Here is a 19,457-nt window from a genome sequence, read left to right as displayed (position 1 = left end):
CTAAATATGAATTAAATTATGACTCACAACACGTGGTAAGCTTTCTCTCCTGTCTTGATCTCTTTGATCTCCGGCAAAACAAACATAAAATGCGACAGAAACAAAATGAAAATAAATCCAAACAGCTTGCCAACATCATTTTTGCTGTTCCATGTATTCTGTTACTACCCAAGCCTGCACAAAATTTAGTAATTTTATTCATATTTAGTTTCTTTTGTCTTTTATTAGCATATTTGGTATTGGAGTAATCCAAAAGTAATTGAAAGTAATCAAGTTAAAATAGCCCTACCCAACAATGATTCCCAGCTGGCTTCACGTGTGTTGCTTTAGTCGTTTTTGTTGTTGGTTCCCAATTATCCCTGATGCTCACTGTGTGTTATTTGATCACCCAGCCTCGCATTTTTCCACCAAAGCTGTGGCCGCCTTTCATTTGACGTTTCAGTTAGCCCCTGTTAGCGCCCTGTGTGTTATTCCAGCAAGCCCCTTTTTCTTCTTGGCTTCTCGCCCTTATGTTGTAGTGTTACTGCATTCATCTGCGACACAACGCCAAGGCATTCTCCACAAAAACTATCAAAACTTCGCTTGTAGCACTCGTAACCTCTTCAACTAATTAACACGTAAACCAATATGGTGACTGGCTTGCGGAAATCAATGTGTTCCTCACATGAAATCACAACTCTGGAAGTCAAAGACGAGACTTTTTGTCTTCAAAATGAATTTTCTACAAAAATAATTGGATTATACAATGAAATGTATGGTCTATTTATATAGAGCTTTTCAAGTCAATGAAGACCTCCCAAAGCGCTTTACAATGTGCTTCAAACTTACCCATTCACACACACACTCACACACCAATAGCGGCCATGCAGCCATGCAAGGCGCCGACCTGCTTATTGGGGGCATTAGGGATTCAGTGTCTTTGCCCAAGGACACTTCGACATATAACACGGAGGAGCCGGGATTTGAACCTGGGATCTCTTGATCCCAAGAGAAACGCTCTACCTCCTGAGTCAATGCCAAATGTATAGATTCTATGAAAAAACGATGCACTAATTTCTCACTTTTTGTATGTTTTTGAATTTGGAAATACCTTTACATCTGCTGTAAAAATTCAAAGGCAAAACAAAAAAGCTGAGCATTCAAATTCTTGTAATCTTGCACTGATTTGGGTTAATTTGTTATAATAAATGTTTTGGAATAATTTTTGGCCGAAAAAATGTGGGATCCATAAGTAAACATTTTCTACTTTTTCTGGAGATGGGCAAAATGGTTGCCTTAAACTAAAAATGCAGACTTCTTGCATGATTATTAGCATTGTTTTTCGGTTTATATCCAAGTACATTTTGATTTTAGAAATGGGTGTCGAGGGCTTGTTGTTTCAAACCTTCCAGGGCTACAAAATGGCTGATCAAAACTAAAATGGTCAACTTATCATTCAATTGTAAACATTTGTCTTTTTTGAAACACGATATGCACTAAAGTACATTCTGATACAAAAAAATAGTGTGTGAGGCCTGTCTTATGAGTTCAAAATGTGTACCAAAAATATATATCAAACTGTCTGTTTAATTCTTAGCTTCTTACAGAGTCAGTATGTATTATTGTCTGCTTACTAGTGGTAAAAACTTAATTCATCAAAAAATATATTGATTTAAAAATTACTCCTAGGTCAATAACTTAGCATTTATTTTACATAACATGAGCCTCACCTACGGGGAGCTGACTTCATTGTCCACCATCCTGCTGCTATGGGTACACAAAAACCTCAAAAAAGCTGGGCAAAAAAATGAGACGTCAAATAGTGCGTTTTTGGTCACATTAAGTCTCGGTTTGTATTCTTCCATGTGCTTTTTTAAGATTTAAGATTCAAGAATAAATAAACTATTTTATTGTCATTAACATAAAATGCCAAGCAATTGTTTTTGGTTACACTACACCATACAGCAATGTCCAGCAATGTTCCCTCTAATCTTTCACGGGTCTGAGCGTTCACACAAATCGGTGACTTGAAACGACAGTGAGCAACAGCAATCCCAAGCGTGGCAACTAAGTCATTATCAAACATGTCCAAAACTTGACATCATGTTACATTTTGCTGAGTTTCCGGTCATGCATGGATAGAAATTTTTGTGCGCCGAGAATGTGCGGGCATTGCGCGATTGCGTACGCGCGCAGCTTAGAGGGAACATTGATGGCCAGTGGTCAAATAATACATACTCTCCTTTTAAGAGTTTTCTATACGAAGTCTACCAATTAACATGTAAAACATGAGAAAAACAACATACAGCATATCATTAAAATAATTTTGTCACACATGATATGTTTGCTCTGTTTGTGTCGGAGCCACAATAAAATTTTAAGTTAATAGCGTACGCCAGCCAAGTTGTTTGAATGTGTCCCAGCCGACTTTCTCTTTGTAAGTGACAATTTATGGCCCGCAGACAAGCGACAGGCCGACAGTCTATGGCGGCGCCAACACGGGAAGGACAATGGAGGGAGAGTGAAATGTTTTCATGTGAACGCTAAGTGTCGGGTTTTTGGTTTGTTCCCGTCGTCGCTAATGGGGATGGGTGCAGAGTTCCACGCTAATCCATACCACTGACAGACAGTGGTTTGTTCTTTTTTTCCCCCTCAGGACGGTCATATTTGAATGAATATAAGATAACAGATAGCAAGGTTTCAGACTTGCTTGCAAGATTTACAATTATAGGAAGCTAAACAGCAAAATGTACCTGTTTTATCTGTCTGGAGGCCATTTGTACACTTTGTCAGGGAAGATGACATCACGGTTGCTCAGGCCAAACACACCTTTAGGAATTATTTAGTTTATTTTGTTCAGAACCAGCAAAGAAACAAGTAAATGTTAAAATACATTATTTAAACCAGTTTAGGTTTAATCAAACAAAAGTCTATTGCTTCAAAAATGTGAAATCAAGACGCAAAAAATATTTATTTCTCAAAGGAAATAATGATTGTTCTCCATGTTGCTTCATAAATACAATCAATGTTTTTGTTCCCTCTCAATAATCTGCAAATAAATAAATAACCATTTACAATCGGAAAGTTGCTAATGAAAATGAAACCCTTGATTCACAAAACAACTCTCCTCTAAAAAATAACACCCACCAGATACACACTCACACCAAAATCTGTCATTACCTTTTAGGTTTTGATGGGTGAACCCAAGTGAAGAAGAAGCAGGAACTGAGGCAGAGGTGCTCATAATAAGGACGTTATTTAATAACAAAACCAGGCACAAAGTAACAAACAGAAGTCACAAATCAAATGACATTTCCAAACAAAATTAAACCTTGCAATGTCCAAACCAGAAAGAGACCAAACTAGAAAAGCAGATGCAAAGAACAAAGTAACAAACAACAAAACTACTACCGGTAATAGACTGTTCAAACAAGAAAACAGAAACAAACAAACAAAACAAAACATTGGAAATGCGTGGAACAAAGTAGCAAATGAAACAAAAACCTACTAACTAACTAACAACATGTCCAAACCACAAACAAAAAACAAATCAGCTTGTGCTCTCCAAAATGTCACTACAAAGGGTCAGGATAACTGAGGATGGGTGTATGGTGATTGGACACACCTGTGCCCAGTTGCAAACCCAGTTGTCGGCCTATGGCGGAAAGTGGCGTTCCAGATCCTTTCATCCCTTATGTATTTAAGGCCTAGTTCTATTCCTCTTGTTTATATTTATAAAGCTACTATAATTAATTTACTGTCTTGTTTTTACTAAAACAAAATGTTAGTCTTATGATAATAATCAAGAATGTGTGCCTCTTTGCCTTAGTTAAAGGCCATGTATGCCGAAAAAAAACCCCACCAGCATTAATGTACTTGTTCTTTAAGTGGCATAAATGAAAGCCAGCATTATCATATCGCAGCTCTTTTCTTTTAATATTGCCAGCAACCAATATTATGTTTGTGCTATCATCAATAGCAGCTCGTCAAAGGTGACCTTGTTGGTTTCTCGCAGCAAGATATTATGTTGTTGTTGATCAATATTTGGTCGTCTTTTTCTGATCAAAGTCCTGTCGTGACAGGAATGATGTTTTAAAAGGGAGCTAAAAAGTGTTTTGCATTAAAACGAAAACAAGGGGGGAAAAGTAAACAGCTCACCTTCAAAGTACGATGTCAGCATGTTAGTAAGCAGCACTGGTGGTGTGAAACAGCTGGACATCGACTTTGAAGAGTTGTTGCGGCACTGAAGATCTGTGGATTGCACCGAGAAAGGCCAGCAAATTACATTTGGCAAGTTGTGTCTCATCATTTGTGGAAGGAGTGCTCAGACAAATATCAACAATATGTACAGTAATCCCTCGGTTATGGCGGTTAATGAGGACCAGAATCCCCTGCAAAAATTAAAAATAAGCCAGGTAGCGCTGCATTTTTATGAAAGCCCCTAAGGGTTAAACTTTCCTCAAGATGACGTCCTTACCGAATGAGCGTATACAACTGTAACAAAATAACTGCTCTAGATCTACAAATAAAAAACAGTACACAGAATTGCAGTTGAATGAATGGTCTTTATTGTCAATACATAAAAGTAAAACGAAATTCAAGTGCTTCTCCTTTCAGTGCAAGTAAGCGATTTAGAGAGAGGCTGGCTAGCTGCACGCTCCCATCGGGTTACCTCAAATTAAACAAGGTCTGCGTGATGATTAAAATACAAAAGTCAAAAATGTAGTGGTTTCCCATAAGTTGTATGTCCAAGTCATCCGTTTCTTGGGTAATTGATCTGCCGTAGGTGAGAGAGAGTTGTTAGCTTGGCCGTAGCAATAAGTTGGACCATCATCCTCATTATTGCCTTCTCTTGCCTCAGTTGTTTACCAGACTTGATAATAATCCAAATAGCACCCATCTGTAATCACCATTTCTGTGCGCTCTTCCGGCATTCCTCAAAGTCTGATTTCATTGATATATTTTTTCAATCTAATGTTTTTGGGGGTGTACACATTGAGTTGTGCGCCCGCCCTGCTGTTTCACAGCATATACCAGCCTATCAGGGTCGCGCACACTGACACACAGGGCCACAGGCCCACACAACATACAAAGCCTTCTCTAACTCACACCTGTGCCAGCATTTTCTTTGTGCTGTCTGCTGCGAGCACAATGCATAATACGTATATCTTTAATGACAATGAGTATTTACTGTGTACCCATAACTAGATCTAGCCTAACATACAAACAAACAGACAAACAAAACCACGGATAAGTCACACTTCAGTGTGTATGTGACCGTTATTGCAACCGAAATTGTTCTGTGATTCAAAATGGAACGGTTAATATAAATTTTCTTTGCAACAACAAAAAATACACTTAAAGTAATCAAACCAAAACGTAACCAAAAAGAGACACAAGCAATTTCATTTTCGTCTTGTGAGGCAGCCATTAAACCACTGACATCTAGAAGAATTTTTAAAACACACCTAGCAATAATATTGACATTAGCAAGTCTAGCTAAGTCTTGCAGACAAAATAAAAGATGCAATGAGCCCCGTGAAAAAGGAAACATTGAAGTGATGCTAGTGTTGTGCGGTGGCAGCTGATACTTCCAAATATAGCGTACGGATTGTGACTTTAGAGACTTCTTCCACTGCCTGCGAGTCGGCTGAAGAAAGAGTAACGTGGCAGATGTGCGATGTTGTTAGCAGTTTGTCACAATCTCTCCATTCAACTCAGAGGGACTGAAACTGCTCGGCCAAATCTTGCCGTCGACAAGCAACACCCTCGCTGATGATTTTTTTCTACCGCTCATAGAAGGGTGAGTGTGGTAGCCAATTTAAGTGGAACATAAGTACAGGCTTCAAATTTGCTTTCATATGATGTATTTTGGGGAGGCAGGGGGTTAAGTATAGATGGCTTAACTTGGTGATTGACAGGATTTCCTGAACATTTCGTCATTTTGAAGTCCCAAAACTCAAAATATTTACAAAGTTAAAATTCTACTTGGATTTGTTTTAATCAACCGAAAAAATAAAATGACTCTAACAGTGAAAATATTACTTCATTTGTGCCTAACGTGTCCAGCAACGGTCAATGTTGATTTGAAATTTTGGGCCAACTTAACTTAAACCACCATGAGATAGAATATGTCCTCAACAGTGGCAGACTATGGATTTCACACCTTAGCTTTCAGCAAAGGTAAAACCTTAAATCCAAACCTGTTGGGCTTAAAGTGTCAATCATTATGTTCAGGCTGGGCTTCCTTCTTGCTGACTTATTTTGTATTATCCACCCGTAACTGTTATTCTTTGTCTCTCTACCCCGCTCTCTATCTATCTCTCTCTCACAAAGTACTGCATTTGATTCTTAAGGACATACTCCTGTTGTGTTCTATGGTCCAATTTTCAACCCATGAAGTTGACGGACGGCCTTAAAATGTCAACTATTAAAAAAATGAATCAATGATGAGAAATTGTTGGTTAATGTTAACCTCTGTGGACACAGATATATAAAAGTTCTAAATGTTTATACAATCTTGTTTAACTCAGATTACATACAAAAGACAGTCTCTACATGTTGCGTTTTGCGGTTGTCGGTTCGACCCCTTCTCGTGGAGCCAGCGTTGCCGTCCCCCCGCATGGACTACAGCATCTGCCGCATTCAGACCCACAGAACCAAGCGTGCAGAGGCCCAAATTACGTTTCATTCTCCCAAGTCCTCACAGATAAAAACTGAAATTCCAGGTTTGCTTCAGGCTCGGCCCTGCAAATCACAATAATTGGTCGGGCTTCAGATTTGTCCCGTCCTTTCTTAAAGATGTCCAGCTTTTCTAGAAATGTCCGTCGAGAAAATAGCTTTAACAGTAAACCTGCGACTAAATTATTTTTTTCCTTCAACCAACGTGGGTTGACAAAAACATTATGTAATTAACACAACAATATATATTCTACAGATACAGTTTGCTAATACACTCAATCACTTACCAATCATTCTTCTTTTTCCTCTTCAAGTTTAACAGCAGTTGGTTGGCACTGTCACTTTGGTGCCTCACCTCTCGCCAATCATATTTTGTGGAAATGCAGGTGTTTGTCTAGGCCTGCTACAAGGCCATTGCTTCACCAATTTGAAACTTTAATGGTTAAACCAACAGCTTTGATTGCAAAAGCCTTTAGGTAGATTTCTGGGAAAAGAAATAGTTGAAATGCAGAGGTGGGTAGTAACAGAGTACATTTACTCCGTTACATTTTCTTGAGTTAGTTTTGGGATATTTTGTACTACTAGGAGTATTTTTAAATCCCTGTACTTTTACTTGAGTAAATTTGTGAAGAAAATCAGTACTTTTACTCCGCTACATTAGGCAACATTAAAGTCGTTACTTTGTTACTTGAAAAATTACCTCTATGTAAGTACGCGTCTGTCTGTCTCCGCTAAGGCGCATATGTTATGACGGTGCCCGCCAGCAGGCTCTACCATGTTTAACCAATCAAACTTAGCAGCCTCGTCAGGAGACCATATTTAACTTTAGCGGGGGAAATTTTGTCAATGGACGACTACTTTTATCAGAGCTGTTTGGGACTAGCAACACATTAGGAAGCAGGAAAGTAGGAGAAGGGGGTTCACAATAATTACATGGTAGTCCTGCTGGTTAGTGTAGCATGAAAATGGTGAAACTGAGAAAAGGACTGTTTTAAATACAGTCCAAACGCCAACCCAAATCCCCCAAAATATGGGAAAAAAGAGTTTATCCAGGCCCATTAAAGAAAGGCATGTACTTGGATGCTCTCCACAAACACCTTGACAGAGGCTGCAATGAAGACTTAGGCTAGAAGATGGCGTCAGCAAGTAGAAAATGTCTAAGTTCAGCACCTTCAATAACTATCCATGAGATTGGAATTGATTAATAAAATGTTTAACAACATTGGTTTATGATCTAATAGACTTTTTTCAATAAACTTAAATCACGCATATACTTCACATTTGATCAAGTCTTTTTTTTTTATCATATGTGACTTTTTATAGATGAATATTTTATTGCTTCTTCACTTTAATAGATACAATTACAATCAATTTACAATACAAAGTTAAAATAAAGTAGAAGATAAAATACATTTTAAAAATCAAGTGTTTGTAGTATTGAAATAGTAAATCAATCAGCCATTTATTTTCCTTAAGATTTGTATCTATATTTATAATGCACAATATATTTGGCTATACAAATGTTTCAGTCTATTTTATTTACTCCATTAGTTCTATTCAGTAGTTGTAGTAGTAGTTGTAGTAGTAGTAGTAAAAGTAGTAGTAGAAGTTGCTGTAGCAGGACCAATAATATCATTAAGAATCGAAGTAATAATAAACTATAGTGTCATACCTTCTTTTAATATTGCTAAATCTGTTGTGTGATTTCTCACCTAAGGTCCCTGCCATTTCATTGGCGTATGAGACGGCAGAGAGTGACATCATGAAACGGCAGCCCAGGAACCCCAAAACAGACAAGTTGGTCAACGAGCGACTTATCAGCATGGCTTATGGCCAAATAGGTCTGTATGTGTACCGGTAACTTAATCAATGACCATCAGAATTTACCTACACTCATTTCAGTGTAAGTCATTGTAAGACATGCTTCCATATTGTGCTGCAACTAGCAACAAAACAAATGTGTACACCAATGACACAAAGTGCAATGTGAAAATATCAGAACTCAAATAAGTAACTAAAGTCACTGAATATCCACTATGTTTTTCCTATAAGCCGATAAACTCAAGACTAAAATCATTGAGAATGTGTGGCAGTCACTCAGTTTTAAAATCCGGTGAGTAGCTTCTTAATAGTAGGGCCATTGTTTAAAGCCCAAACCCATTACTTCATCTTTTACCTACCCACTTTGTTGTGTTTCTCTTTGGTGAGGGCAGGTGAATGATTCCTGTAGGATTTAGGAAAAAACCTCTGTCTTAGCACATTTTACCTTTTTTGTTTTCACAACAGTAAACTTGGAACAGGTTACAACAATAAACCGTAGAGTTTAACTTAACTGCGCCTCATACTAGCTTATTCTCTTTCGTCTTTTCCTTCTCCTTCAGTGCATTCCAGGGATTTATGTTTAATAACATAAAACAACATGAACACATAATTTTGGTCGATACCCTCTGACAATTGCTTGGAGCTAGTCGGTAATGTATAATGTGTTGCTAGTGAGAAGCTATAATGCTCTTGACCTGATTTGGTGAAAAGGGCCTTGTATCTCTCACTTTTCCACCTCATTCTACGTTAGGAACTTCTTAGTCCAATGGTGAAACCCTTTTGCTAGAGATCAGGGGTCCCATGACTGCCATCATCGTCAGGGCACCTCTTCCTGTAGTGTGTACAGCCTGGCGGTGCCCATACCTTTTCAGGACATTTTTTGGGGAGAAGGGTTTGGTCCCCTGCATGGGACATATACTAATGGTTGCTTACCAGTATTGGGAGAAACCTCCTGATCTGACTCATACAAAAATAGAGTAAATTAAAAAATTAAAATTAAAAAGTTCAAAACTAAACCTCACAAAACATACAATAAAAAACAATTCTCATTTTATTGAAAATAATAATGCCAAAGTAAGATTTCGTTTGCAGTGTACTTTTGTACAAAAAACAAAAAGTAGTTTGCATGATGACTGTAGCATTGATTTTGTTACTTCCATTTTATTGCTTTATTACTTCATTACTTTCTACTCCACCCTGTATTCATGAAATATTTTGATATTTGGGGTTAAGATAGAGAAGTGGTTCTCAACAGGTCTGACTTGAGGACCCAACATTCCACTAATAACATGCTCCGACCCAAATCAAGAAAAAAATCTAATTTTCAAATGTATCGAATGAAAGGATTGTGCAATTTAAAGCGGAGATAGTTGTCTATATATTTACCTTTTTTCAAAAACAAAACAAAATGACCAACAAAACCAAGGCGATTTCAAAAACTGTGTATACTTACATTCAAGCCTACATTGCTTATAAGCAACCCCCTAAAACTGCTTGTAAATAGCTACATACTGAAAAAGGTTTCTACCTAAAATATATATAAAAAATATGTACCTAAACAACGATAATATCCTAATTGTGTAGATAATACAGATCAATATACCGTGTAAAAAAACCCAGAAAATGTATCATTTTTTAACCATTTACTGTACCTTCAAGCAGTGCTTCAACGGCAGACACTGGTACCATAGTTTCACATTTCGTAATCATGTCCTTCTTTGACTGACTCTTGTTGTCACTGTTTTCCATTTTTCCTCCTCTTATCACCAACTTTCTTAGGACCCAATATTATGGGTAGGAAAAGGAAATAAAACAAACAAGATGACAATAAAATGAGATGTTAACACGTCAACTGTGTAATTGACCCTCAGTCTTTTCTTTTCAGCATTATTTTGCCAGAGGAAAGGCCTGCGACCCACTGAAAATGGGTCTGCGGCCCACTTTTGAGTCCCATCCTAGCTGAGAAACTGTGAGATAGAGTAAGGAATAAAATTGATGGGATGGGAAAGTAATGGGATTGAGCCTGAATGATTGCCTTTGTTGGATGGAAAAAACTATTACCAGACAAAGGGGGAACCATTACCATCCTGATACCCTATCATGTTTTTAGTGAAGCTTACTTTGAAAAAAAAAAAAAAAATCCCAATATTCAGGCAGAGAGATATTGCCATTGAACCTTTTTTTAAACGGTTAGAACTCTATTTTGAGTGTTACAACAAATGAAGCCCCAAGGTAAATGAAACACATGAAGTAGGATCAATGCCACCCCATCAATAAAAATTTTAACAATCACACACGAAGGTAATAGATCCTTTCTGTTGACATTTACGGCAAATTGAGCATGTGCAGTGTGGCCATATCCCACTTAATCTTAGTCATGCCTACCCGGGTCAGGAGCAGCCTCCCTTTCCCTTCCAAAGCTCCTTTTTATCTCTCCCCTGGCTTGATATACAGTAGATGGCGCGGGATGAGCAGGGAAATCAAAGCCTGGCAACATTTCGCAGGCCTTTCTTTAAAATGGGTCAAAAGATGACAGGGCGCCACTGGATCGTGTACGGCTTGCTGCCAATGTCAAGCGATGGCAGGCGAATGACACCGCCTAACAATATCCCTCAACCGCTTCGACCATCTTAAAAATCGTAAAAAAACCGAGAAGATTAATAACAGGGCCTCTTTGCGAGGCTCTGAACAACATGTCCGTCACGTTAGCCTTGCTTGAAATTAAAAACCCGTATTGGGTTTTTGTTGCTGCCTCTTCCCGTCCAGAGATCTCCTCTGATAATTTATTATAATGGTCGTTGATTTATGCCCAATGGCTGAGGATGAATAATAGCCTTAAGGGGAAAATGAATAATCAGAAGTGTTGATAATGACTGCTACATGGCTTAGGGAATACGCACTAGAATACATCATAATACAATACTCAAAGCAGTGTTTTTTACCCACTGTGGCATGAGATATTGTCTCATGTGCCGCAGTAGGTTGCTCAATATTATGCTTGCAAAAAACAAAACTAAAACCTTCCAGTGTTCAACTAAGTAACTGTAACGAAATTAGGTTGCGGGCCTTTGCCTTGGCAAAATAATGTTAAAAATAAGAAAATAATGGAGAATGCTCTTTAACAGTCGTAGGCTATAATGCCCTGCTTGATCTCTTGTACCTGTTCAGTCAATCTGTGCGTTTGAGAGGAAACACATCTCATTTTTTGTGATATTAAATGGTTTTATTTCCTTTTTCTACCCATAACGAGTTAGTGATAAAGGGAAGGAAAACTGGAAAACAATAACAAGAATGATTGAGTTCATGACGGAAACGATTGAGAAATACGAAAATGGTGTATGAGTGTCTGCCATTAGAGCAATGCTAGGAGGTACAATAAATGGTTCAAAATGTTATATTTTTACCAGTATATTAATCTCTATCAAGTGATCTATCGAAATGATCTTTGTTCAGATAAACACTTTATTAGCATATATCATTTATTTAGTATGTGGCTATATTAAACCCTGAATGTTCAGACGGCCCGCAGGCCGGCCGGTGCGACATTGAGACGCAAATACACGTCTGGACGATGTCAGCAGTCAGTGAAATAGGTCATGCCACATATCGTTGGAAAGCTTCAACTCTTGGAATTCAAGATATGATGACCATTTCAAAATATACTCATCATTGCGATCAGTCTGAAACAAGATACCTGAAATCTATAAAGCCGGCGTAACTCACCAATTACGACCCATTATGATTTTCAATGATAGTACGCAACCATAGCCTCCTTACATCCGCAAGAGTCTAGGGAATCTAAATGTTTAAAATATTGACTCTAAAACACAGGATAATGCTGACAGAAAAAAAAATCGTCCGAAAAGCATCTTTGCATCGATGGACGTTCCTTGTTGCCAAGCTTCTGTTTGGCCCAGTTAAATCCTGTTTACAATTTTAAAAACTAATGAAATAATTTTCTATGAGATGTTAGCCTCTGAACTTTTGATTGACATCTTTTTTGGCCATTTGGATGCTCTGTTTCACGATCCACAGCCCGCATTCGCCTATACAGGCAAGTATTGCTAAAAAATATAATGCCTCCTTTACCTCTTTATAACTGTAGCCAATAGTAACCGATTCGAATGATGATTGACACATTGATTAGCCAACAAAATTCTGAATAAATGGATATAAAGATTTCTCTATTGTATTCAATTGATACCCTGAAATAATTGTGCGTTTAATTATTTTATTATTAATTATTAAAAATAATTCATTTTTATGCACCATTACTACGCGCAGGTATACACAATCATAGATTGACTTCTAGAAAGGGAAGTCAAACATTTACAACTCTTTCAAAAGGTCTAAAGATTTGGCCGAAGTAAAATACACAGTTGCACAGTTTTTAGTGCTGTAACGGGTCGTCTCCAAATGGCCAATTTTTGAAACGCCTACAGTAGACCGACCATTGAGATGTGTAAAATCCAATGTTTAGTTTTTCAGATTGTGGTCAAATTTGACTAAGTATCAGTTAAGACTTCACACTATTGTCTCAACTGTTTTCTAGCTAAGATGCCCATGTTACACTCATCTGCAGGCATGTTATTACACCGAAAAATTTCAGACGAGAATAAACACTTTCTATTTCTGTGTGTCCCAACTCCATGTTAGTAAGACTTGCAGTTGTTATTTCAGTTTGGAACAAAACTTAAATTTCAAAAGTGACCAGAACCGTCCACATTCTCAGAATGGTTGAAGAACAGCACTGAATTTACTTTGGGTGTGTCTAAATTGGGATTTTAGGCCAACTTTTGAGGAACGTTCAGGGTTTAAAGCAGTTTTAGGGGGTCGCTTAAATACAATGTAGACTTATATGCGAGTTTATATGGTCACTTGAAGTTATTTTGGTTTTGCTAGTCTTTTTTCCCCTAAGAGGTAAATATATTAGACTTTCTTTGCTTCAAACGGCACAATCCTTTAATTGGATGAATTTGAGAAGTGGAATATATTTCTTGTTTGTGTCGCAGCTTGTAATTAGGGTGGAATCGTGGATCACCAAGTCAGACCAGTTGAGAAGAACTGCATTGGACTACCAATTAGTTCCTCTTAAAGAAAATCCACCGATTTTTCAAATTTAAACAGAAAAGAAAAATCATGATTCGAGACTAGTATTTGAGTCAACGGCTGCTTTATTTTGAAGCAATACTAAATCTTTGTGTGTGATTAAACCGCTTCAATGATAAAATTAGATATATGTTTTGGTAAAGGTTTGCCACTTGCAGTTTAAAACAAGCACATTTTATTCTTTATTTCTTTTTTTAATATTCTGGAGAAAGATTGTGTTTTTCAAGTAAAAATAGAGTGCACAATAACACACACCGCTTTTTATGTCAAAAGGTTTACATGAATGCTATACATACACAATTATCTGCACATGAGGTATTAGAGGGACATATATCTAATAACTTATTTTTTGGTCTATGAAGCTACTAAAATTTGCCAGGGGAATAAAAAAGGTATAAAATAGAAATATTGCAATAACTTGTAATCACATTCTTATTTCACTGTACAAAACAGAATTTATGTACCACTGTAGGATATTTGCTCAATTTAGGTATTGTTTTTGTCATTTTTACAGAAAAAAAAGATAAAAACATATAGTAAAACCTGAAAAATAGGTAAAATATATAATTCAATCCAAAATTACACCAGTATTATAAATAAATAGCCGGTAGCTAGCACAATAACTTTCAAATTGCTCGATACACAATGAGACGTTAGCATCCAAGACTACTTCCGCAAACAATGGACGCATTTTGTGTGACTTCCAGTGTCCTTCTGCAGAAGCAGGACCCTTTTCGGGTTCAAACTGTTGGAGAAAATGTAGGTTCGAGAATCGATTAATTCTTCTCGTATGCGGTCAAAGAAATGCAAGGATGCCGGTGTCGTGAGAGGGATGTTCTTTATTGCATCGTCACAAAGAACTCGGACAATTTTAGACGTAACAAAGCTTTTATAGCTTCAACGGAGTAAAACCGAAAGGGGGGTTCGGTCCTGCGAGAAGACTTACGTAACTTCTTCGGAATTGTTTTTCTCTTAAGGAAGGTGTTTTTGTATCCTTATTTGGAAATGTTTTCGCCTCAGTTTGCTCAGAGAGTCTTGGCAGGTCCCATGCTTTCCTTAAGGAGGCTTAATTGTCTGCCAAGACTTTTCCCGAAAGTCTGATGTCAACATGACTTTTCTCCACCACAGGATCTCCCCTTTGGGAGTTTACCTCCCACTCTGAACGGAAATTAAAATTGAAAAATTAATACCAGGTAGTGGTATCATAAATCATAGCTACCAATACACAGACAGAATTACCCGAATCGAAAATAAAAACAAATTTCTGGCGGTCAGCCTGCTGTGATTATTCTAACTTTCGTTACAAAAAAACTCAACACTTGACTTGAACATTTCAACCCATGCACTAATCCCCCACTGCATTTATCTTTATCCGTACATACCGGATTATACACGTAGACTGCCGATGGTTGCTCGGTACATGATAAACGTACATGCATATATGAACTGACAAGTGATAACAGCGGTTACAACAGAGCAAACTTCTGGTTACAGTCGTTAATACATTTCAACATGAGTGCATAATTGGATAGTAATACAGTATATATATTGGCCTTAAGCCTGACCCCCGTGAACACTTTGAAGACCCTGCTTCGCCGTATTTGTCATCGGGTGTCGTGAAGTCAGATGTCGGAGTGAGAGATCATCCCAGCAGGAATCACGCTCAGTTTCCATGCAGCCCAAAACCCGGAAGCGACGATGCATCCTGACCATCTCAGTCAGCAGCTTACTCCCCGGCAGTGTGACATACCAACAAGAGAATCACAATTAGAAACCAATATATTTGTAGCTATTATTCCTAGCGCTATGGTGCGTTGCGTGTCTAACGAAAGTACTATCGGATATTGCATTTAGTCCAGATCATCACATGTGTCTCTTCCCGCAGATGCTCCATTATCTAGTGTAGGTTTTCTTGACTGTTGACGTCGCCAGATAAAATTCAAGGTGTTGAATTCAGTTGAGTCATCTGTTCTTCCTCGCTCAGAAATAAGCTTGGATATTCAATCACTAACTGTGCTAATTGAGCTTCTGCCACCTTAGTAGCAGCCAATACTGTCATTTGTTCTCCAAAAGTCTTAAGCATTCCTCTTTTTAGAATAGTTATGATACAGAAACACAACAAACACATAACTATTACGACAGTTAGTACAAGAATTCCCCCTTTCGCTAACAGACCACACCAGTACCCAAATGTAGACGAGAACCAATCAAAGGAGATACTGTTCTTCTCAGTATTTACTGTGACTTCATTGCTTAACTCACGAATCTTTGACATTGCTTTTGTGAAGCTTCCTGATTTGGCTGTATTTAAAGGTATATAAGTACAGCATTCGTCTTTTATCATATGACACACGCCTCCTTTACTGGCTAAGAGAAAATCGAGGGCCTGACGATTCTGCCAGGCCATCCTAGATGTCTCATGTAATTGTTCTCCTATTGCACTAAAGGCCTCGTTAGTGTCATTAATAAAACGTTGTTGGTTGTAATAAATGTAATTAATCCATTCTGCGTTCTTATTTGGAGTTATCCAGATAAATATCGATTCCAATCCAGACTTAATTTCATTCCTAGCTTTAAATTCATCTGGAATTCCCCTCTGTTGTCCGATGGCATCTAGATACACTCGTCCATGCGGAACATATGCTCTCTTAACTCTGGCTTCTCCGTGAGTTCTTAGTACTTCATAAACCCCCTTATACATTATATGGACAGGTACCTTCATTCTCACAAGTGTACACAATCCTATCCAATTTCGTGGGAGCCTGTTCCTTAAATAGTCACCCCCACACATCCAGTAACTGTCTGCTACTGCGACTGATTGATCCCTGAAATAATGTATGTCCGGAATTGACATTGTTATGTTTTCGTACGACTGATCATGCACACCCGGATTTTCGAACCATATTGTTTTATCTGGAAAATAAGGATCCATCTTTGCGTGTGGAAACCAGGATATAACCCAAGTTGTCTTACACTTCACTGCCGTGTTTCCTACCTCATGTCCAATTAGGCCACTATACTTATACCCACCATTCGCATAACATTCATACTCAGCGGTTCGATCTACTCTATACCTTGTTGGAGGGCCTTTTTGGTCCGTTGTTCGTTGAAATTTTCTACACATCCTATACCTAATTTTCTTAGGTGTTGATGTCAGCCTTGGATAATAATGTCCACCTTTATGACCAGAAGTAAATCTACATTCTATCGTACACATTGGCAGTGGAGGAGGTTTAACCACAAAGACTTGTGAAGCAAATCTTGGGTCTTTGCAAATCCGCCGCTGCTCCTCTGCACATGTCTTCACATTATGTTTTTCTGGAATTACAATTGAAACGCCTGGCGGCGCCATCGAGCTTGCTATACATTCTTCATCTGTCATGTCTCTGGCGGTATACCATAACCATCTATACCACGTGTTGTACTTTGCGTTTTCCCACCCACGTTCTTCCGTCGGGTAAAACTTCTTGGGCTAAATCCACCAAAGCCTAGTCGACTGTCCTGACTGTCAACTCCACTATCCGCACAATAGTCTTCGTATGCTAAACTTTTTTGAGGTTTCACTCCAATCGGCTTACCCACTGTATCGTTTTGAGTTTAAACTGCAATTGGCTGTCTTATTGTAGGGCTCATGGTAACACCTTCTTTCAGATGTGGCTGCTTTGGCTGTTTAACCTCTGTTACATTTTCCTGTATTTTACGTACTGTTAGTGTACTCATTTCCGGCTGTTGGCGTGTTGTAACCTCACTCTTTGGTGTTGTCGCTGTGGGTGTAGGTTTCTCTGATTTTTGGTGTGCTGTTACCACTCCCGTCTGCACCGTCACTTTAGGTGCTGGAGTGAACCACCACTTGGTCCACCAAGCTGTTAAGGCTTGGCTTATTATCCGTTACTTTAGTCTGTACTGTCGTTAACATATTTGGTTTCTGGTATTCGGTCGGCACTTCGACTGGTTGCACGTCTCGCTTTTGTCGGATTAATCCCATAATGCTCGGGATTTTAGTAGTTACAGTTTGTTTTCTATTGCGAATTGTACTTTCCAAATTTTCAACCGTTTCGGCATGTCGTACAGTAGTGTCACACTTAACCGGGCTGCTGTCTCTTTGATGCGTCAAGGTCTGCAACTGCAGCGCCGCTGTTCGGATTTTCGGCTGCACTTCCGGACCCGCGATTTCCATTCGCCGCTGCGATTTCTCGAGCTCTGCTCCTAGTAACAACCATATCAGACAACTTATTATCACACACAACTTTATCATCCACATCTTGTTTTCCTAATTTAACGTTACTGCCTTGTTGATCTTGGTTGGTCTCCTTGACGGTGGCAGCGTGAGCCTTGGTACAGTGGTTCAGATGGTACCAGGTTGAGCTGCCCTCGATCTGGACTGCGGTCGGCGTTGCCCTTACGACGGTGTATGGTCCCTCACGCCTCGGTTGGTTCCACTTTCGTCGAAACACCTTGATGTACACGAGATCTCCTGGGACCACCGTCTTCTCGAATGGTTGTTCGACCTTGGACTCTTGTCTCTTCACCTGCAGGTAGATGGCCTTCTGGATAGCCGTCAATTGTCTCATATAGTCTCTCAGTTCAGTTTGTAGTTGCTCAAGCGGCGGCCCCTTATAGGGACCTCTCAATGCGGCGCTCGCATTGGTCTGCCTGTTAGCATTTCATACGGTGTTAAATGTGTGATACGGTGAATTTGCATACAATAACTCATCAGCGCTAACGGCAGCGCATCCACCCAGTTGAGCTTAGTACTCACACAGATCTTGTTTATCTTTGATTTTAATGTTCCATTTACTCTTTCCACCATCCCCTGACTTTGTGGGTGATACACCGCACCCAAAGATCAATTACTGTGAAATACTTTGCGTTTGGAGACACATTTGTAAGGATGGTATTTGGATTTGGAACTTCAGCTGGCCAATCCTGGACAACCTCATTTACCGCTCTCAAATCATGCACCAATCTGTATTTAGATTTGTCCGATTTGAGAACTGGAAAAATCGGAGTGTTGCATGGACTTCGCATCTCAATTAGTACTCCAGCCTTGAGCAGTCCGTCGATCGTCTTCTGTATTCCTGCTTCCGCTTCTGGCTTCAGCGGATATTGTGGTCGAAACGGCAACTTCGTTCCCCGTTTCAATTTTATTTCAGCTGGATTTGCTGATTTTACCAATCCAACATCGGTGTCGTGGTTTGACCACACCTCCTTCGGAACATGTTTCAGCATTTCTTGTCTCAATACGTCCTCTTGTTTTTCCTCATCTTGAACAGCTTGTGTCGCCTTTGGTATGGTAATCACCCAAGGTTTCGCATCCATTTTCACTTCACACGATATTCTCACCATACCACCTTCGTCTGAGATCGTCATTTCCGAATCCTCAGTTTCAATCCATCTCACACTCTTTGCTGCTTTCACCATGCGACCTAGGTCTTTAGATCTGAATCCTTTGTTTACAACTAATGCAATATGTTGTTCTGATTCCGGCACTCCGAACCACTGCGAGGTGAAGTCGTTTGGTTTGATGTTTAGAGCTGCACCCTGACGGCCAATCAGGAGGCAGTCGGCCCAAACTTCTACTGTGGTGTTCTTTGTTTGTTTGTCCCATATTCCCTCGTAGACCATACTGCAGGATGAGTCATAATACATAGGGCAATGATAATCTGTTGTTGGCTTGAATGCCTCTGGAAGCTGTCTTTTGATGACAGGTTCCCAGGTTTTCACAATTTCATTTACGGGCTCTTGTAGATTCCCCAGCCAATAGACCTTTGCGCATTTGCTTTGTTGTAGCATTTGATTTTTGAGTCCAATCCTGTCCAGATACACCCCGTCGGGAGTGCACCACAATTTGACTCCAAGCTTACACA

At 39.0% G+C, this 19,457-nt stretch overlaps 1 protein-coding gene across 1 annotated transcript in view; it reads left to right on the top strand.

The window, feature by feature from the left end:
- The window catches only part of atp1a2a (ATPase Na+/K+ transporting subunit alpha 2a), a 100,935-nt gene that overhangs the window by 67,784 nt on the left and 13,694 nt on the right, over positions 1-19,457 (top strand). The window contains exon 19 of the mRNA XM_088328584.1: positions 8,378-8,501. Coding sequence (XP_088184710.1) covers positions 8,378-8,501 — 124 coding nt within the window. The remainder of the gene's footprint in view (positions 1-8,377; positions 8,502-19,457) is intronic.

Source organism: Urocampus carinirostris, chromosome 1, assembly GCF_059441175.1.
Source record: "Urocampus carinirostris isolate Australia breed hairy pipefish chromosome 1, RoL_Ucar_1.0, whole genome shotgun sequence".
Lineage (NCBI taxonomy): Eukaryota > Metazoa > Chordata > Actinopteri > Syngnathiformes > Syngnathidae > Urocampus > Urocampus carinirostris.
This window is presented reverse-complemented; position numbering and strand designations above follow the sequence as displayed.